This window comes from Marmota marmota, unplaced genomic scaffold (assembly GCF_001458135.2).
Source record: "Marmota marmota marmota unplaced genomic scaffold, marMar, whole genome shotgun sequence".
Classification (NCBI taxonomy): Eukaryota; Metazoa; Chordata; class Mammalia; order Rodentia; family Sciuridae; genus Marmota; species Marmota marmota.
The window spans coordinates 4,926,223-4,952,514 of NW_026000079.1; the positions used below are offsets into that span (position 1 = coordinate 4,926,223).

The 26,292-nt window shown below is 36.8% G+C and overlaps 1 protein-coding gene and 1 non-coding gene across 2 annotated transcripts in view; both read left to right on the plus strand.

Annotated features, from left to right (window-relative positions):
* The window catches only part of Hrnr (hornerin), a 110,828-nt gene that overhangs the window by 38,593 nt on the left and 45,943 nt on the right, over positions 1–26,292 (plus strand). Inside the window, exons 4-7 of the mRNA XM_048814943.1 lie at positions 15,980–16,138; positions 16,713–18,040; positions 18,158–18,518; positions 18,573–19,256. Of these exons, the coding sequence (XP_048670900.1) occupies positions 15,980–16,138; positions 16,713–18,040; positions 18,158–18,518; positions 18,573–19,256 (2,532 nt within the window). The remainder of the gene's footprint in view (positions 1–15,979; positions 16,139–16,712; positions 18,041–18,157; positions 18,519–18,572; positions 19,257–26,292) is intronic.
* LOC125620311 lies at positions 23,654–23,760 on the plus strand. The gene has a single exon (XR_007351924.1). It is a non-coding gene; the product is annotated as a U6 spliceosomal RNA (small nuclear RNA).

Consider the following 26,292-nt stretch of genomic DNA (forward strand, 5'->3'; position numbering starts at 1 on the left):
CAAACTGCTGCTTCTGTTTCCAGTCCAGATTTCTAGAAATGAAACCCTGCCGCCGTCACCTCCCACGCTCACGAGCGCCGCGCTTGTCTGTGACCTTAGCAGTGCCGCCCTGGCCTCCGCAGCTCTTCAGCCTGGTGCCCGGCCCCAGGGGCCCAAGCGGCTGCCGCCGTGGCTCTCCGTCCCCCTCCTCCGGAGCACGGGTCCCCTGGCAGGGGGGTGCAGAACGACCCCAGAGCAGGCTCTGCCCGAAGGTGCAGCGGCGAACAGGCCACCGAGACGCTCGAGGCTGCAGTCCAGCCTTCGGAGGACAGGGCTCGGCACGCAGCCCAGCTCCAACCTCTAGGTGCGGCTGCCGGACAGTGTATACAGAGCCATCAAGACAGCAAGCAGAAAGCAAATGGCGGCTCCCGCGGAGTGGATTTTCGGCACAGAAACCACAGCCCCGCCAACAATCCCAATCCACAAACTCTCCCTGTATAAAAAATATTCAAAAAAAAAAAAGAAAAAAAAGGCGGGGCGCACTGAGCTTTCTTTGCCTCGGGTACTTACAATCCACTGCTGATTACACATTCAGCTTCTCCGCCCGGAGCGAAGCGAAAGAGGAAGCAGATGGGAGCAAAGCGCCCGCGGCTCTGAGCATCCAAGCGTCTCTTTTTCGATTTCTATGTTCTTCCTGCTCCTTGGCAAAGTGGTCTGCTACAGATTAACAGTGACTGTGCGAAATCTCTATTAAAGCCGCTGCTTTGAGCACCACGCTCAGCACTTCAGCAACCCCCGTACGCAGCGGCCATCTTCTCCTAATCCAAGGATAAATGTTAATAGAGTTGCAAACATAGCTAAAACCATAGATTTTTTTTTAAAAAGTGGATCTTTACCTAAAACCACATGCAAAGGTAGACTCCAAACTGAATAAAGATCTAAATGTGAAACTTAAAACAACAAAGTAAAAAGGAGAAGATATAGGAAAACAGTAATCTCAGGGCAGGAAAGAATATTGTAGACAGAACTTCACATGTACACATAGTACAAAAATAGATGTGACATTTATTATATCATAATTAAATATTTCTGTTCAGTGAAAAGCAGTATGAACAAATTTACACGCAGATGACAGATTGGAAGAAATTATTTGCAATGTCTAAAACCAATAATGTACTAATTAATTAATATCTAGAACGTACAAGGAACACCTCTTAAGCAAAAAAAGAAAGAAAGAAAGAAAGAAAGAAAGAAAGAAAGAAAGAAAGAAAGAAAAGAGAAATATGGACAAAGTATTTAAACCGGCAATTTACAAAACAGGTAAATGGTTTAGGAATGTACATAGAGAGGCTCAAACTCACTAATTAGGTAAATAAAAACTGAAATACCAGTGATATTGGCTGGAAAATATTAGGAAACTGGATAATTGTAATTGTTGACAAGGATGTGGGTTTATGGAAACCTCATATATTTCTAGTAGGAGAGTAAATCTATTCTGGAAAGTAATCTAACAGTATTTAGTCAAATCAAGTATACCATCTAACAATTCTACTTCTTTGTTTATACCCATGAAACATCTCTCAGAGATCCATAATAGATAAATAAATAAATATGTGAGTGAGAGTGAGAGAGACAGAGAGTATGTTCATCACAACACTGTTTTAGTGCTGAGGAATTGGAAACACTCTATTACCAGGGAAGTGCATAGATACACTGAGTTTACGCACAACAATGGCACAGTAATAAGCAGTGGACCAGATATACACAGAGCAACATGGATGTTGAGTGAAAAAAAGTATGAAAAAGAATGAGATCTACCATATATTGCACTTAGTAAAAGTCAAACTATGTTAACATAAAAATAATAATGTATATTTTACATCAACTCATATAAATTAAGAGAGATACAATAAACTTGTTCGAAGCATTGTCTAGTGGGGGGGAGCAGAAGGATGGAATAAAGAATGAAGAAAAGAAGTTTGTTAATCAACTATTCCAAAGAAGAATCTGCATAGACCAATAATTATAAAGTACCATGAAGTAAGGTATATAACTCAAATCTCTACACCTAGAACTAAAACATATATTCAATATATATGTATTATATTTATGTGTGTGTGTGTGTGTGTGTGTGTATAGCTGATGGTCTCGAGTCAGCAAAAAATGGGGCCCAAGCCTAGAAAGGGTTAATTTTTCAGGCTCTCAAAACTGTGAGTAGGGGAAAGCATCTTTGGTGAAGGAATAGAGGAAATAAAAGAGCAGAGACCTAAGAAAACATGGGTTCTGGATCTCTGACTTTAGAAGATAAAGAGAAGAAAGGCAGGGAAATATTTAATCAATTTTTAAAGGAGAATGGTGCTCAGATTGCCAGATACTTTGCAATGCTGCACAGGGCTGGGCCAACAAGCACACACTCAACTTTACACAGAAGTTTCTAGGGCCAGACCCCTATTTTCCTCAGAGAGAACCCTGGCCTTGCCTCCAAAGAAATTTATCCTTAAAAATACATAATGTGACTGGTTTGGGTTCAGCCTTTGATTTGGAGGGAAAGAAGAAATATGAAAGAACAGAGAAGAGGGCTTGTGAGTCCTCTTTCTCCCCTTTCTCTGTTACCACTCTTTTTTTAACATGCCCCAGGTGACCTTGCTATGTTTTTTTATACTTTGGAGAGTGCAGGAAAAGTAAATAACAACTTTATGTTAGCTCTACTTCCACCTGATGTAACAGAAAAATTCAAACTTTATTACCTGAAAAGGGGAACTTACTGGTTCATGAAATTGAAAAGTAATAGAGTTGATTTACCAGTGTTCAATTTGAAACTCAAAAGGATATCATCAAGTTCAGGTGAGTTTCTCAGTCCCTCACCTCTGCTTTCCTCTCTGTTGACTTCATATTCAGATAGGCTGTTGACATATAGTTGTGAGATGGCTGCAACAAACTCTGCCTACATGTTCAAATATCAAGTCAAATCAAGTACACCATCTAGCAATTCTACTTCTTTGTTGATGCCCATGAAACATCTCTCAGAGATCCAGGGGAAGAATCTCTTTACTGGTGATTCCCACAAGAGTCCTGAGATTCGCTCTGCTTTAGATATTCCACCCACCCCTGCCCACTAATATCCAAGCAACATTCTTCATCTTTAGGGTCAAAGGGAGATCCCACATACCAAACCAATCACAGAGTAAGAATGGGCAATTGGGGATTCCTAAGTGAAAATCAGGGACCGTTGCCAGAATAAAGTGGAATGTATACAGTGGAGGCAAGAAATAAATAAATGTACCTAGAGCAATTTCCATCAACTTGAGTAGTATTTATATTCATCGTTTCCTATTCCCCTACTCTTTTCCTAAAACAGATGAAAACCTTCTCCCAGATATTCTAGAGTTGTTAGCAAGGTATTCAACAGATCACACTACACCTTGAAGGACCTTCAAAAACTTCCATAATCTGGTGGAAAGGCAATTAACTCTTGAAGAAAACGTTTTTGAAAGAGATGTACATTTCTTGCTCCTCCTTTTCGATGGACCACATGGACATGAAAAAAAACTGTTCAAAATAAGAGTGCCTCACGTTGGGTATATCAGTTCTGTAAGAGTTCATAGTTATGTAATACTAATAATTGTCATTTATTGAACATCTGCTACAATGCCAGGCAAAGTGCCAGATCATTGACATATAATTCATTTAATACCCTCAAGAATCATGCAATGTAGGTATTATTGTACTCACTTCAAAGATGAGGAAACAAGACCAAGAGAGATTAAGAAATTTACTCAAAGTCATAGAGCTGGTAACTGGAGGAGCCAGTAATCAAAGGCAAGTCTGAGAAGTTTGTGAAACTGTGCTGTTACCACTTGGCACTAATTAGGGTACCAATATTATGAGCATAGTGTTACATGACTTCAACCATTTACGCACCTCATCTCGAAAGTTCTTATAATTAGGAATTTCATGAAAAAATTTTTTAAAAATGATTACTTGAGGATAATTAAATCCATACTGTGGATAAAAATGTAAAGAGCTTTCTATTAATTACTTTAAGCACAAGTAAATGAAATATTGTCACAGTATACTCTGCAGGGTTAACTAACTGATGGCCTGATTAGAAAAATGTTAGAATGAGATAAAGAGGTAGATTCTTTGCTTGAAGAAACTGGGAAAATCATACTTTAGGGGACACTGATAAACAAGTAGAAATATTAACAAACTGAGTCTGCCTATATCTCAACAAGATCACCATTAATGTGAGAATCTATGAGTTAACCAAAAGAGCATCATTCATCTCAAAAGTCACACTTGAAGGACTTTGGAGCCTTCACTCAGTGATTCTGTGGACATATAGTGGTTTAAGGTCCTCGATTGTTTTTTTAACTTCTTGCTGTAATTATAACTAGCATGTCAATATAACCTCAGAGTGGTCATGATGTTCGCCTTCTAAACTCATCTAGTTCCCAGACTATCAGACTGTGTAACCCTTCTGGCCCCACAGCTAAGCCACATACACTATTCTGGGCCCTCCCCTGACTACATCTGTGTAATAGGGGTGTTGCATAGTCAAAGTTTGGTTCTAGGCTACACCAATAATCATGGAGATTATCAATCAAACTATCTGCCCAATCTACAAGGTGTAGGTGGTAAGTAGTGATGGATGAATAACCAACCACAAGATTTACAAGGGGGAAATAAAATCCAAGTTGATTAAAAAAAAGAGTAAGAACTGAATAGATAAAGAGGCCTACAGGTACTAGAATTTTAGTGAGGGTCCCTATCATTTGTAACAAATACTGACCTACAGTAAAAGGAATTTAAAGATGTTACCTAAAACTCATGAATAAGCATCAAATCACCTATGCTGCTAATCTGGCTTTGATCCCTCTCAAATGATAACAAGACCTCTGCCTGGCTCCTTGTCCTTCAGTGATTCTTTGTTCTTCAGTCCCTCTTGTTAAAATCCTGGCCTAAGAAATGAGCCCTAAATTCCTGATACCCACCAATGTTCCCAGTGCCTGCCCATCTAAACCTCCTGTTTGTGGTTTTTCCATTACTAAATTTTGTCCACCTGTCAGACCCAATTTTACTGAGTTGACCCTCTCTAATCTGCACAACACAGTGGCTTGACAGAGTTCTCACCTACTGCCTCTTGTTCTTCACCATCCATCATTCCCCACATCCAGAGCATCACCAAGTTCGGCTTGTAGAAATGTCTCTTCCGATCAGTACCACTACTGATGCCTTAGTCTGAGACTTCAATATCTCTTCTCTTTTATTTCAATTGTCTATATCCAACTCAATCCATCACCATAGTCCTATCAGCTATTATTACTGAATATAAATCTGATTCTGTTATTTTTCCACTTGAAAAAAACTTCAGTTGCTATCCCTATAAATAAGATAATATCCACATCACTTGTCATTGATTTTGAGGACTTTCTATACGGTCTTTAAGGTCCATCTCCCTCCCCTACACAATCCAATAAATATATTCCTTAAAGCTCAGCTCAAATATCACCTCTTCTTGACCACTTTAAAAGAGAATGAGTTGTTTCCTCATCTGTCTTATATTAACTTACAGATACCTTCGTTATAACATATATCACATTGTTTACATGGCCACTTTCCTCATCAGATTATGAATTCTTTGAGGACAGGGAGCATACCTTCTTTATTTACAGGCCTGTGACAAGCACAGTGACTGATAAGTAATCAGTTGGCAACAAATGTTTATTGAATGAATGAATGATCCCTGAACACCGTGACATATCTTAATCTGAATTTCCCTTAGTCACCTGCAGAAATATATTTTCCCTTCAGAATATATTCTCTTTATATATATATATATATATATATATATATATATATATATATATATTTATTTATTTTTTTAGTTGTGGGTGGACACACAATATATTTCATTTTTATGTGGTGCTGAGGATCAAACCCAGTGCCTCAAACATGCTAGGCGAGCGCTCCACCACTAAGCGCTCTACCACAACCCCAGCCCTGAATATATTATTATTTATCTGCCTGTCCTCTATGTATCTGTAATATACCTATACATAAAGGGGAAAGGTGAGAAAGGAGAGTAGGGGCATATTTTAAGTTCCAACCTCTCTTGATGTTCCACATTCTCCTGTAATTACTGACCTATGCTAGACCCTGTCTGAACATAATATTGGAAAGCCTTCAGTCAGAAATCACTATAATGTCTCTTTCCTAGCTCATTTTGGAATTCTTTTTTCCAGTTTTCTGATGCTACATCACTCTGTGACCAATCCTTACTGTTTCCATGGGACCTGAACTGATGAATGATCCATCCTTTACTGCTTGAACTGGTTCTAGCTGATGATACAGCCACCCAAAGATCTGTTCATAATCATTCAAGAATTAATTCATGAAGCTTTTCCCCTTAACCATATGAAATGATTAATTGCTTTTCTATTATTTTTGTTATACTTTTTGTCCTTAATTGTTAGAGAAAACATTCATATTTACTATACAGATATGCCTCCCTTCACACTCTCGAATACCCCGAGCCATCTCAGGAGTTTTAATTGAAGGATTTAATAAACCCGCATGACTTTTGGAAAAAAATACCCTTATTGATATAAGCACTCCTGAAGAACATCTCTCCACTATTCATAAAACTCACCTCTGAACATTGTTTTCTCTGTGTCTGCCTTTCTCTCACACACACTATGAATTTGTGTGTGTGTGTGTGTGTGTGTGTTTTCAGAGACTTCTGCATCTATGGAAGCTAAAATAACATGTGTGTCATACATACAACCATCACCACCACCACCACCTATACTGCAGGCTTACTTCAGTTATATTCTCAATTTCTAATTTGTCAGCCATTCTGATTTCCTTTCTTCCATACCTCAATAAAACTACCTGAGTACCTACATGTTGGGCATGTAAAAAACAGAGATGATACATACTGGCATAAAATGGCTTGCTTATCTCTGGAAAAGTCTCTGTCTTTGTGTCTCTCTCTCTCATTTCCCTACATCACTTACCTGTCTCTCTCTCTGATTCTCTCTGTGATACAGACAGAGAGAAGAGAGAAGAGAGAAGAGAGTGATGGGGAGAGAGAAGAGGCTGAAGAAAATAAAGTCTGAGAGCACTGAGGGCAATTTGAAAAGTTTGCGTGGAATCAACAATATTTTTCCCCACCACTGTCCTTGGAAATTCAAGCAGCAAATAAAGGTATTCTCATCAAATACTGCTCCACCACTGAATGGCAAAGGCAAGAATATCCACTTCAACTAGGCCCAGGAATCCAAGAGAATATTCAATCTGGAAGAATTCTAACCCCAAAAGAGCACCTCCCAAGAGATGACTACAGCTCCTATAGGAAATCACTTAACCACAAATTCCAACTCCCCTTCACTCCTACAGCCTCAGTCATACATCTCAAAGGGTTGATCCCTTGAATCGTGACAACCTGACCCACATCAGCAGCCCAGAGGCCATATGGCAACATAATGCCTTTCCAGCCCACTGGATAGGAAAAGGGAGGGACAACCAATTGAATGATTGTAATTGAAATCCTGTAATTTATGATTTGTCAATAACTCCTGCCTTTGGGAAGTTCTCTTCACCCCTTAACAAATTCTGGCAGCTACAATATGTAACTAAAAGCATCTAAAGCATTTCTGAAAGCATTTTATTGTGTGGTACCAATAAGACGAAGAATAAGGTCTCTCTGGGGATTGACTGCCAAGGTCCCGACCAGTTCAACATTCTCTGGGCAATGAAAAGGAACTCACTATCTCCACAGATAATTATTTTTATGTTTAAACAATTCTATTTAAAAATTTACTCACTTATACAAGCTCCAAATATGATTTCACATGAGTTCTACCCATTTTTCTGAGTTCTACCTGCTGTGGAATTATGTGGCCTGAGTAGACTTCTTTTCTATATTACAGCCACTCACATGACTAGAGACAGATATTATATCATGCATCCATCTATCATTTGACTTGGTTCTTCCTACCACTATCCATTCAATCTTCCCAATTGCATTACTCAAAACACATATCAAGTTGCCTATATTCTTATTGAAAAGTGATCATCAGAACAAAGAGGTATAGAAACAATCTGATAAATGCTGAACTAAGAACACTACCATTTGTTCTAGTTAATGTACTCTTTTATAGTCTACAATAGCACTCATTACCCTTTTGGCTATGACATCGCTGCTCTTGCCACAATATTACTTCTTTTATTCATATCTTTTAAGCTGTCTTTATGAAGTTTAATTTAGAACCAAAGTCAGGATTTTATTTTGTTTTAGAAATATTCTTTTATTAAATGTGAATCATTGTTACAACATGCTAAAATCTTCTTGCATCCTTAGTCATAAAAATATTTGCCATCTGTCCACCCTTTCATTCAAGTTATTGATGAAATATAATGATTATGACATGATCAAAAGAACAGACCATTAATGACTACTCTCCAAATTGATATGAATTTGAAGATTTGGGCCTTCTGGCCATTAAAATGTCAGAGTCCAGATTTCTCATCCTTGCCACTCTTGTACTCTATTAATCTTAAGTTCTCTTACATTGGATAGTCTAGTCTCCTGCAATGATTTCCACAGGTAAGTTCACCTAGGACTTGGGGCACTCTGAGAGAAACCACTGTTTTAAAAATATCAAATATAAATAAAACTAACAAAAGAAATGAAAAAAGCTCATACCGAGAGCAACCTGATATAGTGGAAATAATGTGAGAACAGGAGTCTGAATGACCTGGGATTGAATCCTAGTTGCTTACCTTATCACCATCAGTTCTCTCATCTTTAAATAAGAGATAATAATAATGACCTCACAGGATTGTTCTGAAGATTAGAATACATGCAAAATCTTACCACATTCTTGGTATATAATGAATACACAATATAGATTACTATTATTATTCTAGCAGGGTAGGAGACAATAACTATACTGGCACACAAAGACAATTAAACCCAAGAAGAAAAAATGAAAACATACATTTATTGAAAAGTGACCATCAGATCTCTATATGCTGTGAATGTTAACTGATATTCCAAAAAAGAAGACTTGATAGTCTAATAAGATTAGGAATGAGGGCATTAAAGCTTTTGAAATCTCAGACATATTTTTCTTTGAACCTAAACAATATTGTCAACCCCTTTCTTAATTGCTCATGTCCCTGGTAATTTTTATAGGGTCCAAAAATGCTAAACATGATTCAGATCCAGTCAATGCCAGAGTAAGAATACAAAATGTGGGAGCTGGGGGTTTCAGACACATAAATAGATGATTGAAATATCATCAGCGCTATAAGAAAAGTATATCCAGAACGTGTGAGGGAATAGCAACTTAAATGAAGATGTAAGTTAAGGCTTTATGAACAAGGTGATGATTCAGGAGGGCATTAAAGGTGGAGATAAGTTAAGGAGTGAGGAAAGTATGTAGGTAATGAGGAAAGTATGTAGAGACTGGGGGGCTCTCAGGCCAGTGAGGAGACCATGTATAGACAAGAACTCTCTGGACAGAGAGGAGAACACGTGGAGATATTTTTGAAGAGTGGACCACTACAAGATTATCCACAGAACATCGATCCTTCTAGACTGAGTTTTCCATAATAGTCTGGTAGTAAGAGAAATGGATTCATGTCTATTGTGAAGGGGCTTGTATGTCAAGTAAAAGTTTAGAACTCAGCCAGCAAATGGAATGACATTTTAAGATTGAAAGATGAATTTGGCAAACTAATAAAGAAAAAGTCTAGTTATGATACTTTTTACAAATACCCAAATGAAAGCTAGTGAGGTCCAGAACTAAAATTGCAGCACTGAAGACAGAGTAAGCTGCATAAAGAATATTTTAAGTCTGGGTAGAAATGACATGGGCAGGGAAGTAAAGGAAAGGAAGAAATGAAAAATGACTTTGTCTAGTTTGAGATGTTCAGTGGATGGGGATGCTATTAATCAATATGTTGACTTCTAGTAGGGAACACAAAAATAAATTGTTTTGACCAATGTAGACTAAAGTAATAAGGGGCATCCAAGTTGAGATGCAATCTGTTCGACATAGTGGTATGGATTATCGAGAGAGAGACTGGGGAGTTTGTTATTCTGGAATATCAGAAAACCAACTGTATAAAGAAGAACATGTCTCTGATCCCCAAACATAATAACATTAAAAACAAGGTTAACTTAGACTAATAATTCTTGACTAATAAACTCAGGCTCTTCCTACTGACTACTTCTAACACAAGAACTCACATTCTTGCTCTTTTGAAAAAATCAAAAGTAAACTGGCCTTATCTTCTTCACTCATCATAATTTCTAGAATATCAGCATTCATCTTATGGCAAGTTCTCTCATTACCCAGAGATGGAGTTCATAGATTAAAAAGGGAGAGGTAGGCACTAGTGATGTTTTTCTATCACAGATTGAACTTCAGTTTTTAAAAAGTTTGTAGTGTACCCTTATAGAGACAAGGATCAAGAAGTACATTTATCAACAGGTATTTATCAAAGTCAAAGTAGGGATCACCAAAAAAAAAAAAAAAAAAAAAAAAAAAACAAACAAACTAGGTATGTGTCTTGCACACAAAGAATCTGCAATAAACAATCAGACTCTTCCATAAAATCTCCAATACATGGGGCTTATATAAACCCAAATTTGAAGCTTGCTAAAACAAGTACAGATGAGTACGTGAGGATGTTGGGAAGTAAACATATGTCACTGGAGAAATAGAGGTGGAGATATGGGTGGATCTGGGTTTGGTTAAGAATGAATCAGATCATCCCACAGAGGGTGGCTCCTCCCTGAATGGACTTGCTATAAAAAGGCCATTAATCAGACTTCAGTACCCAGCAAGCTCCTTCAGCTGCATTCTATTTGCTCTTCTTGTGAACAGGTAAGAGGAATACATTTAACTTTGCCTACTTAGTGTTAACCAAAGTGGAAATCTGGATGAATGTGTACTCTGAGGGAAAAAAAAGTACTGGTGTTTGGGGTTTTTCCTTTATCTTTGGTGTCACTATCACTAAAAGTTTATTTCTATATAGAAAGAAAATGAGGGCCAAAATCTATTTTCCATGGGACGTTCAATGATCTCTTTGTGTTGTTAGACTGTCCTCTTATACATTCATATAACAAATATACATCATCTATCTTTGTATTTGCCAAGAGCTGCTCTTAGCACTGGTTTTTACAGAAGTGAATTATATAAACTCCCTACTCTGAGAGGCTTACATTTAGTAGGGGGAGACATTCAGTAAACAATAAATAAATGAATAAGATAATTTCAAATTATGTCAAGAACAATGAAGAAAATAAAAGAGTGGTAGAGTAATAGGAGGAAGAGAGTATTTTAAATTGTAAGGCCAAGGAGGACCTTTCTAGGAAATTAACTTTATTTGCCTATTGAATAAAGTTTCTTTTTTTTAAATTGGCACATAATTGCACATATTTGGGGGTAGATATGATATTTTGATACATATATACAATGGGCCATGATTAAATCAAAGTAATTAGCATACCTATCACCTCAAACACTTATCATTTCTTTGTGTTGGGAACATTCAAAACCATTCTCTAGCTATTTTGAAACATAAAGCAAATTATTGTTAACTATGGTAACCCTATTGTGCTATAAAATATAAATATTCCTCCTATCTAACTGTATGTTTAGTTTCCACATATAAGTGAGAATATGTGGTCTTTTTATTTCTGTGACTGGCTTATTTCACATACTACAATATCCTTGAGGCTCAATCCATGTTGCCATAAATGACAGGACTTCATTATTTTTTATGACTAATACTCTACTGTGTATGTATGCCATATTTTCCATATCCATTATCCATCAATGGATACTTACTTTTGTTCCACAGCCTATCTATTATGAATAGTGCTGCAATAAACATGGGCAGGCAGATATCTCTTTGACATACCGATTCCATTACCTTCGGAATATATACTCAGTATTGGGAATGCTAGATTACATGGTAGTTCTATTTTTAGTTTTTTGAGGATACTCCATACTGTTTTCCCTAATAGCTATACCAACATTCCTAGGAACAGTATATAAGAGTTCCCCTTTCTCTATATCCTTGCCAGCATTTAGTATTACTTTTTCTAACTGGGATGAGATTCTCCATCGAGCTGAGATCTTAAAGATGAAAGACACTAACCAAGGCAAAGGGCTAGATTCTAAAGCAAAAACTTATTTCAAATTAGAAAAGGAGCCTACAGCAAATTTTTAAAGGGGAATAGTGGTATGTGGTGATATCAGAGAGCTAAACAGGTAGAGGCCAAGTAAAAAGGGTCATAATAGCCAGGTGTGGTGGTACATGCCTATTATCTTAGCAACTCCAGAGGTAGGCAGGATGACCATAAATTCAAGGCTAGCTTCAGAAACTTATCGAGACCCTGTCTCAAAAAAATAAAAATGGCTAGGCATTCGACTCAGTGCTTAAGCATCCTTGGTTCAAATCCCAGTCCCAAATTAAGGTGGTGGGCATAATAGAGTGGATATATTATTTTATTTTTAAAAATATTTTTAGTTGCAGATGGACACAATACCTTTATTTTATTTATTTATTTCTATGTGGTGCTGAGGATCAAACCCAGTATCTCACACGTGCTAGGCAAGCGCTCTACCACTGAGCTACAACCCCAGCCTCTATACATTATTTTAAATACATGAAAAGTCACTAGAGGGTATTAATCAGGATGAGTAAAATAATGTAATGTTTCTAAAAGATCACTAAATTGCTATGTGGAAAACAGGGTTATAGGAATGCAAAAGTGGGATTAAGTTGATAGACTATAGTAGTTTAGGTGAGAAATGGAAATAATAAAAAATCATGAGAAATATCTGTTTGTAGAATCCAAAAACTTTTAACTTATCTTTGATACCCTGTCTTTACACCACACTGATTCATTACCATGTCCAGTCAGCTCTGCTTAAGCAACATGTCAAGTCCACTTCCATTTGTCTCCTTCACCACTATCATCCTAGTCCCACCTCTATTATAGTACATGAAAATACCACAACTTAATTTATCATTTTTCTAATGATAATTATTTGGGTTGTTTCTATTTGAAGAGGTATTATAAATAACAGAGCTATAAGCATTTTGTGTGAAACTTTTAGTTACATGTATATATGATTTGGGGGGAATATGATAGAAGTAACTGCTGGTTCTCAGATATTACCAAGAAATTTTTCAAAATGTTTCTTCCAGTTTATACTCTCTTTAGCTGAAAATAAAAGACCTCAGTTCTCCACATCCTAATATTTGCTGATGCCAAGTTTCCTTTTTATCTTTTTAGTCATTTTGGTGGGTATACTGTAGTTCCACAGTATAATTTCAATTTGTATCTCCCTAGTGATTAACAAGGCTGAAAACTTATATATTTATTGGCCACTTGGATATTCTTTTCTGTAAAGTTCCTGTGGCAGAGACCCAATTTTCTGTTGGCTATCTGTATTTATTTATTTATAGGAGTTATTTTTATATTCAAGACAAAGCACTTTATTGGTTATATGTGCTATTTATGTCTTCCACTCTATGGCTTGTCCTTCTCTCCTTTAAAGGTAATTTTTAAATGAAAAGACAATCCTACTTTTAATGCAGTCCAACTTTCTAATCATTTTATGAATAGTACTTCGAGTTCTATTAAGAAGTATTTACCTACCCTGAGGTCTTGAAGGTAATCTATATCTTTTATGTAAGATCTATTTTTATTCCATATGGAAATTCTCTTAACCCAGAACAATCTACTCAGAAGTTACACTTTCCCTACTGACTGAACCACCATCTGTGTCATAAAACAAAAGCCCAGAGTGATACAGGGTCTGATTTTGGACTACTAACTTACATTGTTCCTTTTGTTTAGCCATGGACCAATGTCATATTGTCTCCCTTTATAATACACATTACTATCTGGTATATCCTTCAACTTTTCCAAGATTGTTATATCTAATCTTAGTTCTCTTCATTTTCATATCAATTTTAGAAATCATCTTATCAATCTTTACTTTTAAAAACTTCAGGGATTTTAAATGTAATTTTATTGCCTCTGTAAATAAATTTCAGGAGATCTGATATTTTAACAATATTGAAGCTTTCAATCCACAAATAAGGTCTATTCTTCTATATTCACCATCTGTGTACAGATCTTTCATTAGATTTCTAGAAATTTTCTATTTTTTATGTTTTTATAAATAGTATCCTTTCTTATTTCACTGTTTTACTATTATGTAGAAGTATAATTGGTCTTTGTATATTTATCTTATAGTCAGTAACACTGATAATTTTACTTATTCTAAGAGTTAAGCTATACATTCTTTTTGATTTTCCACATACAAAAATATCATTCTGTAATTAAGGACAGTTTTATTACTTCTTTTCTAATTACTCTCTTTTTAATTGTTTTTCTTTATTGCTATGGCTAAGACCTTTATCCCAGGGCTGAACAGGATGAAAGCAGGTATATTAAGTCACATTCCCAAACCTGGAGGTGAAATTTTCTACATTTTACCATTAAATATGATTTTTGCTATAACATTTTCAGACATAATTGATGTGTTTTGTTTATAAATCAGAATTAATGTTGAATTTAAAGGTTTATTTATTTATTTTTAAATCTCGAGAGGTTTATATAATTTCCCCATTACTTTAGCTCTGTAGTTGATTGGTTTTCCAATATTAAATCAAACTTGAATTTTTTGAAATAAAACTTACTTAGGAGTGTTGCAAATTCCTCTAATAAAACATCGAACGATACTTACTATTATTTCCTTTCAGATTATCGTACCTATATTTTTGGGAAAAAATATACTGAAAATTTCATTTCTTTTAATATGGTTCTGAGATTTTTAATGAATTGAGAAGTTAATGTTTCCTCTTTTTATTTTCTCTGAAACAATCTGTGTAATGTTTGTATTGTAATGATTTTTGGATATGGTCTTAAATACCATCATAAATAAGAATGGCTGAAAAAAATATTAAATTTTACAAGGCACATAACTGTATTTTAAAAATTCAGTCTTTATAATCTTCTACAAAGCCAAAATCTGGTCTTCTTTACATACATTAAAATTAATAATAAAAGTATATATAATTCTACTAATTTATTTCATACTTTATATTAATCATGCTTCTTTTATGTTTTCTCCTTCTTTCTTTTCTTTTTCTTCTTTCCTGACTTATATTGAATTACTGGAGCTTTTATTTCCTCTTCTCCTCTAAAATAGTTTAGAAGATTTAAATTGTATTCTTGTAGCGAACAAACTTACCAAAATGTACATTTGATTTAACCAGTTAAAATTGATCAATATCTATTTCCTCTTACCAAGAATCCAAGGCCCACAATTACTTTAATTCTGATTACTACATATACATTCGTGTCTTTCACATTGCTTTCTATACTATTTTAGATTCACCTGTTTTTAATATAGTCATTGTAACTATTTCTTAAAATCAATGTCTATTTACACTTATTGAGACATTTATTAATTTTTTGACCATCAATGATATAACTGCACGTTATTTCTTAAATGGTAAAATAAAAACAAATCAAAACCAAATTTGTTTTAACATTAAAAAGCTACTGAAGTCACACTATCCAATTAAAAATAGTTTAAACTTTACAAAATGTTTTTTAAAAAGGTAAATTGAATATTCAGTTTTTGCCTTGACAACGGGCAAATTGCATTTCTCAGCAACTTTACTGTTTATAAAAAGGTCTATAAAGCTACAAAACTACTGTTGCAAATGAGTTCAAGTCCCAGAAATTTGCAGTCTTAGGAAATCTGTCAAATTCTTTCTTGATTCTACGTAGATGAAATTCTAGGTGGACAGTAAAGAGATTTCATGATCAGCATTCGTTTACAAAGATAGACTACATAAGGGCTATAGGTTTAAAATGTGGAAAATCACTATAATAATTAAAACAATTTTTTAAAAAATGAAGTATAAGTAAACTTTTATTTCTTCTTTCTAGGTTCACATATACTGCCTAAAGATGTCTACCATCATGGAAAACATCATTGCCATCATTGATCTATTCCAAAAATATTCAGAAACAGATAAAGAAACTGAAACTCTGAGCAAAAAAGAGCTGAAGGAACTTCTGGAAACAGAGTTTCAGCAAATTCTGAAAGTAAGAGCTATGTGATAAGACCATAATAGAACTTTCCTGATCTTCAGCAATGATCTAACGAAGTATTGTCCTGAATGTTTTTTGAACCATTTAATTTGTAAGTGAATCTGAGTTAGTCTTATTTCAAAGAGGTAGAAATTTTTTTCATTTACCTTTAAGTAAACTGCATGTACATGCACAAACACACAAAGTGAAAGAAACATACATCTTTCCTTCTAAAAAATGAATGCCAATTAGTTACTCTATATATTGTTCTTCCCAAATCAAGTTTAATAATAGGGTATTTCTTAAAACATGAACTGTTATTTAAAATCATGACTCTTAAATAATAAAAACACACATTTATCACATCAAAACTTTAAATTCTTTCATACTAACTCTTTAAAACTTGCCTAAAACACAGTATCTACAAAATTTACCTAAGTAAAGATGAGGTAAAAACATCACAGAAAACAACTAAGACTCTGGTTTCGTTTTTTCGTAAAAAGCGTTCATATAACGAAAATGCATGCTGATTTCCTTAGCTGACAATGGGAATAATATGACAATCTCCTTCTATCATTTCTCCTTACAGAATCCAGATGACCCTGACATGGCAGATGTCTTCATGGAAATGCTAGATATAGACCACAACGAAAAAATAGATTTCACAGAATTTCTGCTGATGGTATTCAAGCTGGCTCAAGCATATTATGACTCCACAAAGAGTCAAAATTACCGAAAATCAAGTTCAAAAGGAAAAAGGCATAGTCATCTTGATGAAAATGAAACAGAGGATGGAGAAGAAGATGTGGAAATTGAAAGAAAAAGAACATCGAGGCATTCAAGAACAGACAGAAAGTCAAGATCCAAAGGCGCAACAGGAAAAGGGAAAAACAAACACAGGACAAGGTCTGGAGAGCGTGGAAGAAGTGACTCAAGCAAACGTACAGAAAGAGAACATAGACAAAAACACCATGATACAAAGGTAAAGAACAAAAAGAGGTCTAACTCATCTGAAGTCAGAGAGATAAGAGAAAACACTATCAGTAATGAGAGTGAAAGAGAAAAATATTCTCAAGAATCAAACACACATAGTACATTGGGTGCAAATAAAAAACAAACTTCTGCACACAAGAACACAAGAGAAAGCATTAGACATGACAGAAATACGGACAGGGAGACTCAAGAAAACACACAGTATAGGCCTGACAATGCAAGAGAAGAAACAAAAAGAATACGACACACACAAGACAAAGAGCAGTCAACGGAAAGCGCTGGGCACTCATGCACGGGCTCCTCTCGCAGGAAGGCTGAATCTGCCCACGGGCACGCAAGCACAGGGCAGGAAACCTACCGCGAGCACTCAGCGGACAGCTCCCGGCGCCACGGCGCGGGGCAGGGGCAGTCCACCTCCCGGGGCGACAGACGCCGAGAACCCAGCTTCAGTCAGGCCAGCGACAGCGAAGGGCACTCAGAAGACTCGGCCAGGCAATCCCCATCGGCCCACGGAAGGTCCGGGTCCACGCCGAGGACCCAGCAGGGATCTACCCAGGGCCACGCACGAGACAGCTCCAGGGACACCGGGTCGCGTCAGGGACAGACTGCTAGACACACGCAGTCGGACACCGCTCACGGGCAGTCAGCCTCCAGCTCGAGGGGAGGACAGGGGAGCCGTCACCAGCAGGGGCCAGACAGCTCCAGGCACCCGCAAACCTCCTCTGAGGCCAGTGGCCGCGGACACAGCGAGGCCAGTGACAGCGAAGGCCAGTCGCAAGACTCAGAGAGTCAGTCCGACGTAGGCCACGGCCGGTCCGGGTCCCGACAGGGCCACCGCCAGGAATCCACCACTGGCCGGTCCGGGGAGAGGTCCAGGCACTCCGGGTCTCGCCTGTACCGGGTAGACACTCAAGAACGGTCCGAGTCCGCCAGCAGACGGGGCCAGTCCGGTGCCAGGGCAACACAGAGCTCCCGCCAGGAGCAAGCACGGGACAGTTCCAGACACGGGGCCTCCCAGGACAGGCAGACGTCCACCGGCAGACACGTCGACTCCTCCCGTGGAAGGACCGGAACCAGCTCCGGCCGAACACAGGGATCCCGCCACGAGCAGGCCCGGGACAGCTCTGGGCACTCCGAGTCCGACGAGGGTGAGTTCACTGCTCAGGGGCACTCAGCATCCGGCAGTAGACGGGGAGGACAGGGATCCCGCCAGGAGCAGGCACGGGACAGCACCGGGCACTCCGGGTCCCATCACCGCCAGCAGGCCTCCCAGGGACGGTCCGGGTCTTCCCGCGGCCAGTCAGGATCCACCAGTGCAAGCAGACAAGCCCACGGCCACCAGCAGGCAGCGGACAGCACCAGGCACTCAGGCACAGGCTCCTCTCGCAGGCAGGCTGAATCTGCCCATGGGCACGCAAGAACAGGCCCCAGGGCAGGGCAGGAAACCCACGGAGAGCACTCAGCGGACAGCTCCCGGCGCCACGGCGCGGGGCAGGGGCAGTCCACCTCCCGGGGCGACAGACGCCGAGAACCCAGCTTCAGTCAGGCCAGCGACAGCGAAGGGCACTCAGAAGACTCGGCCCGGCAATCCTCATCCGCCCATGGAAGGTCTGTTTCATCACATGAGTCTGTACCCATCCATTTCACTGATAGCCCCAGAGAGTCTCTTTATTATCAAGGAGTGATGAAGGATCATCAGTTGTCTGATTCTTCTCCTGAAATATCAGAATATGATACAGGAAATCAAGGTGATCATTTTCCCATTCATCCTGAATCAGATCATAGTTCAGGAGTAGAATCTTGTGGTGATCCTCACAGTTCTGAAGTTAATTATTTTCCCTCATTTATCAGTGAAAGTCGTCACTATGGATCAGGTATAGGTTGGAGGCATGGCAGTTATGGTAGTGGTGCATATGAATATGGTCAGTCAGGATTTGGCAAATCTCAAGCTAGATTCATTAGTGAAAAATGCAGTCCTGTGGAATTAACAAAGAGGTATGAAAATAGAAAATCACCTGGATATGGAATACAATATATGAGATCCAGTATATTAGGCAGTAATAGAGAGCCAGAAATGCATAACTGTTCAAGTGATATATCAAGACAGCTTGGGTTCATTCAGTCCCCAGGATACTATTATTATGAATGAGAAATCAGTAAGCAATCAGTTTAAATAGAATTAAACCAAGTAGTAGGAGAAAGAACCTATTAACACTTTGTTCTAGAAAGTTTACCTATTACTTTCATAGAAGTTTCTTATCTATTTGAAATATGCTATACTCTTTCCTTACTTTGGTGATAGTTTCTTTTTATTCTCTAGACCTTTTAAACCTTATATTTAGAAAATATTAAGGAAATTAATATCATTCAAATCTAAATTTGCAAAACTATTAAGAATGTGTAGTTGAAATAAGGATTCTTTTTTTCAAAACTTTAAATGTTAGATCCTCTCTCAATTAATATATGAATTTTTCTGAAAAGTATCTAAGGAAGTAAATATGCTAAATCATTCTTTTGGAGGCCAGAGCCACTATATCACACCATGGCTCAGCACATCTTCCCATATTATTCTTCTACTGGAAGTCTGTTTTCTTAGCATTCAAAAAAATCACATTGGATTAAAAATTGTGCAAGGTATAAAACTCAATAAAAGTTGATCTTATTACCTAGCTTGTCTCTTTTATGCTTTTTTTCCTCAAGTGCCAAAAGGATTTTCTTTTCCATGTGTAGGATTTAATCTCTTTTGTATACCATAGGAAATCTGAACATATAGCAATATATACTATGCAAAAAGTGGTAAATAAGAAGGAATTTAATCAAATCATATGTGTTCCCCAATATAATCATTGTCCCACATTATCACCTTTTCAAAGTTAAAACACTTTGTTGAATCATAAATATTTCTACCATTAATATGAAATCACTAATCCAAGTGTTTAACAGCCACATCAAAGCAAGAATTATTGACTGTGGGTCCTTCTGCCAAAGATGCTGGCAAATGCTTTCAAGGGAGTCTAATGAAAGTAAAGAACTTAGCTGAAATGTCTTGACAACACAAAAGCAACTTAAAAAATGCCTCTGGGCTTGGGCAATAGCTCGGTGGTAGAGCATCTGCCTCGCTCGTGTGAGGCACTAGGTTCAATCCTCAGTACCACATAGAAATAAATAAAGATATTTTGTCCATCTACAACTAAAAAATATTTTTAAATAAATAAGTAAAAAGAAAGAAAATGCCTTCCTTTCCTGAAAGGACAACAGATGAACTTTTATGATTTAGGCAATTAGATAAAGAAAGGGCAGGGGGGAAAAATAGTACAAATGTCAACAATTTTCTTCTACTAGAAGGAAAATCCTTCTGTGAGACCCCTACCAATGTTTACTTCCCATAATATCCAACTGGTGGTGGTATGTAGGCCAGTGTTCTCATTTTGCCGATGAGTCTATCACACAAATAACGCACACCAAAATATTAATTAGATTTCAAATCTTCAAGTTCAAGATTGACAATTTTATAATAGAATTTATAAAAGTTTCCTTTCTTGAACTTTTATTTTAATAAATTAAACTGAATTAAAATTGTCAGTATTTAAATGATCTCAAAAGCGGACAGGGACTGAATGAAAAAGGAACAGGCTCATTTTTAAATTAGCCTCAAATAATAAAATGTCTATGTTTGCTCCCCACAAGCCACTTAAAGGTAGTACTTCTCTCCTACCAGTGTTTCCATGCTTGAAGTACAAACCCCGTGTATCCTTACTAAGCAACAAATTTCATGAAGTACCCGACCTGCAGGCCTCCCAGAGCTTTAACAGACACAGGTGCCCTAGTCTCAGTTTATTCAGCTCTCTCCTGTAGCCCCACTCTAGAGTCTGGCCTAACTGACTGAAAAATACAAAAACTGTACTGAGGAAACAGTGCAGACCTGGCCCTCCTAAACTTGGGAGATATTTATGGACACTAACAGGCATTACAAGAGAGACAGATATGTGTCCCCTATGAGAGCAAAACTTCTCCATGATGAAAACATATACAACTGAAATTGTCTTCTTTCACATCCCCCTACCCACTAAGGACAGACTTACTTGAAATTCCCTTTTGTTACCTGACAGAAAATCAGTTTACCCAATAAATTGAAACAAGATTCACTGGAAACATGAATTTTCTCTGTTCTCTTCCCTTATAAAATTTCTTTTTGTCTTTATTCTTTACTCAGTTGACCAACTCTCTCAGTAAATTATGAATTTCCATGCAATATAACTAACTAAGTTTTTCTTTCACTGAAATAATGTCAAGGGACCAACTATGTCTTACGTCTCTCTTTTCTCTACACAAATATTTTCTCAATGCACATCAATCCGTGACAACCTTATCCACTGGGTAAAGTCACTCACAGCAGAAGAACTGGAAGAAGACAAAGACCAGCACAAACTTAACACTCATAATCAGTTGTTGACTGCTCATTTGCAGTGTCCTGTGAGAGGGTTCCTATAAGTGCAGTCCACAGAAAACTGCACTGCTGGTCTGCAAACCTTATTAGTGGTACACAGCAAGATAAGCACAAAATCAAGGATAAGGATTTAGAAATATTTTATAACAATTTGGCATTGGCACATTTGAGGGTGTGACCATTTTTAAAATTTTATAAAGTATCAGTTCCTAATAGATTAGAAATATTAACCCTGATCTTTCACCACAGATAGTATAACACTGTTCTATGGTTCTCACTACAAATGGTTGAGTTTGTATTCTATCTAATAGACAAGCTACTGAAGACTTATGAACAAAGGAACACTCTAATCAAATGTATACATTAAGGATCTGGGATGGTCTAGAAAAGATAAAAGATAGGGAGGTCTGCCTGTAACAAGGCAATGGTCCAAGGTAAAGATAAAATGACTCTGAATCGAGTCAGTGGTAGTATGATGTTTGAAAAATGAGGTCAACTAAATTTGATCATTAATTGAATCTGGAGAGTAAAACAGAGAAAAGCATTGAGGATTTTTCTAGATGCTTATATCTATATTTCAAAAAGGAGAATGTGAGTCTTCAGCATATGTGTAGATTACTGAACTGGATGAAAGTATGGGCTTTGAACTTAGATGCTATCTAGGCAAAATCTCAACCCTAGCAATTAACTGTGTGGATCTTGGAAAACTTACTGCAGATTTCTACTTCTTGGTTTCCTCTTCTGAAAAATTCCATGTAATAACAGTACCTTCCTTGGCATCATTACAAAGATTGAGTTGATACATGAAAAGCACTTAATACGGGGTCTGGCACATGTTAAACACTCAATAAATGTTTGCCAATATGGATGAAGCTATAGGCATGACTGAAATGAGAAAGTGAAGAGTGAGAGCCAAAGATAGAATATTGAGAAAAATCCACCAAAGTTCTTCCCACAGTCAAATAACAAATATGTGATAGAAAGAAGATTTTCAGCCTGGTTCTGACTTCCAATCCCATGCTCTCATCACTAAAAAGGAGTGTTTTCAAATTTTAAGTATGCCAAGAATAGTCAAGTAAAGTCAGAAATGAAATATGGTCTTAGCACAAAGGTGCATGCCTATAATCCCAGAGGCTCGAGAGGCTGAGGCAGGAGGATCACGAGTTCAAGCCAACCTCATCAAAAGCAAGAAATTTAAGCAACTTTGTGGGAATCTGTCCCTAAATAAAATACAAAATAGGGCTGAGAATATGGTTCAGTAGTCAAGTGTCCCAGAGTTCAATCCCTAGTACCCCCAAAAGAAATATGGTCTTTAATATCTTGACATTTGTGATCCCGGAAAGAGCCATTTCTGTGGAGAGAGAGTTATATAAACAAACTGTTAGAAAACTTAAGGGTAACTGATTTTTGAGAAATTGGACACAATAAATACAGATTATTTCTGTGAGGAAGCCAAAAACTGCTTTCTAACCAAATCCTTTAGTTTTCTCCATTTCTAGCATCCTTGGTTGTGGGGATTCTGGAGGTAACAGTCTGCAGGAGATAACTTCTGAAAATTAAGTAGAGAATGGGGCATGTAAGAAGCCACAGTAAGGACGCTTAATTTTTGCCTCCCTCACTTTATTAAGGAATAATTGACAAACAAAAATTGTGTGTTTAGATATATGTATACATTGTGAAATGATTGCCACAATCTAGCTAATTAACATATCCATTACCTTTCATAGTTAACTTCTGTGGGTGTGTATATGGTGAGACTACAAGATCTACTTTCTTAGCAAATTTCAATATATAATTATTAGCTACAGTCAACAGACTGTATGTATATTAAGTCTCCAATAATTATTCATCTTGAAAATTAAGGTTTGTACCTTTTCTCAATATTTCTCCTTTTCTCCCATGCCTTTAGTCCCTGAAACCACCATTCTACTCTCTGCTTCTATGAGTTTGACTTTATATTGAACTTCAAAATTCTCAAAGTGAAAGTTTGTTTTAATCTAAGCTGGGATTTTCCTTTTGATTCCCCGGCACATTTGATTCCAGAAAAATGAAACAGTTTCTAAATAATGTGTAAAAGTATAAATATAATAGTGCTCCCTTCCAGAGCACATATAATAAAATTAGAATGATATAGAGAATATTATCATGGCCCCTGTGCAAGGATGACACGCAAATTCATGAAGAGTTCCATAAGTTTAAGGAAAAACTAATCAAAGGAGAAACCAAATCAAGTTAAATACCAAAAATAAACAACAATGGCTAGGAATACAAATCATGTCTCAATAATAACCCTGAATGTTAAACTAAACAATCAATCAATGTTAAACGAAACAATGCCTAAACTCAACAATCAAAAGACATAGACTGGCAGATTGGATTAAAAAAAAAAAAGACCCAACAATATGCTGCCTCCAAGAGACTCATCTCATAGAAAAAGATAGCCACATACTGAAGGTGAAAGGTTGGGAAAAATCACACCGCTCACATGAACTATGGAAGCAAGCAGGGGTATCCATCCCCGTATCAAATAAAGTAGACTTCAAGCCAAAGTCAATCAAAAGGGATAAAGAAAGATATTTCATACTGCTTAAGGAAACCATTCATCAGCAAGACATAACAAATATAAATATATATGCCCCAACCAATGGAGCATCTACATCCATCAAACAAACTCCTCTCAAGATCAAGAGTCAAATACACCATAACACAATAATTCTGGGTGACTTTACCACACCTCTTTCACTACTGGAAATGTCGTCCAAAAAAAAGTTGAACAAAGAAACTACAGAATTCAATAATACAATTAATAACTTAGACTTAACTGACATATACAGAATATTTCATCCATTAATGAACGAATACACTTTCTTTTCAGCAGCAGATGGATCCTTCTCTAAAATTGACCATACATTATGCCACAAAGCAATTCTTAGAAAATATAAAAAAGTAGAGATACCACCCGGCATTCTATCAGATCATAATGGAACGAAATTAGAAATCAATGATAAAATAAAAAATAAAAGCTACTCCAACACCTGATGACTAAATAATATACCACTAGTTGCAAAAGACATCAAGGAGCAGATTAAAAAATTCTGAGAGGTGAATGAGAACACAGATACAATGCATCAAAATCTCTGGAACATTACGAAGGCAGTACTAAGAGGAAAGTTCATTGCATGGAGTTCATTCCTTAAAAGAAAAAAAAGTCAACAAATAAATAACTTAACATTACATCTCAAAGCCCTAGAAAAAGAAAGAACAAATCTACACCAAAAGCAGCAGAAGACAGGAAATAATCAAAATCAGTGCTGAAATCAATGAAATTGAAACAAAAGAAACAACTGAAAAAATTGACAAAACAAAAAGGTGGTTCTTTGAAAAAATAAATAAAATTGGCAAACCCTTAGCCATGCTAACGAAGAGAGGAAACTCAAATCACTAACATACATGATGAAAAAGGAACTATCACAACAGACACCACAGAAATACAGAAGATAATTAGAAATTATTTTGAAAACCTGTACTCCAATAAAATAGAAAGTATCGAAGGCATGGACAAATTTCTAACGTCATATAATTTACCCAAGTTGAATCAGGATTTAAACAGATCAATTTCAAGCAATGAAATAGAAGACGCCATCAGAAGCCTACCAACCAAGAAAACTCCAGGTCTGAATGGAACACAGCTGATTTCTACAAGACCTTTGAGGAAGAATTAATACCAATATTCTTCAATTTATTTCAAGAAATAGAAAAAGGGGCAACACTTCCAAACTCATTCTATGAGGCCAATATCACTCTGATTCCAAAACCAGGCAAAAACACATCAGAAAAAAAGAAAAAGAAACTTCAGACCAATACCTCTAACGAACATAGATGCAAAAATTCTCAATAAAATTCTGGCAAATCAAATACAAAAACATATCAAAAAGATCATGCACCATGATCAACTGGGATTCATCCCAGGGATGCAAAGTTGGTTCAACATACAGAAATTGATAAATGTAATTCATCATATCAATAGACTTAAAGATAAGAACCCTATGATCATCTCAATAGAAGCAGAAGAAATCATTTGACAAAATATAGCACCCCTTTATGTTCAAAACACTAGAAAAACTTGGGATAACAGGAACATATCTCAACATTGTAAAAGCTATCTATGCTAAGCCCCAGCCCAACATCATTATAAATAGAGAAGAATTGAAAGCATTCCCTCTAAAAACTGGAACAAGACAGGGATGGATGCCCTTTTTTCATGACTTCTATTTAACATAGTTCTTGAAACTATAGCCAGAGCAATTAGACAGACAAAAGAAATTAAAGGGATATGGGTACGAAAAGAAGAACTCAAATTAGCACTATTTGCCAACGATATCATTTTATATTTGGAAGACCCCAAAAATTCCTCAGAAAACTTCTAAAACTAAGTAAATGAATTCAGTAAAGTAGCAGAATACAAAATCAATACCCATGCATCAAAGTCATTTCTGTATATCAGTGACAAGTCCTCTGAAAGAGAAACTAGGAAAACTACCCCATATACAGTGGCATCAAAAAAATAAAATAAAATTCTTGAGAATCAATCTAACGAAAGAGGTGAAAGACCTCTACAATGAAAACCACAGAATGCTAAAGAAATTAAAGATGACCTTAGAAGATGGAAAGATATCCCTTGTTCTTGGATAGGCAGAATTAATATTGTCATAATGACCAAGCTACCAAG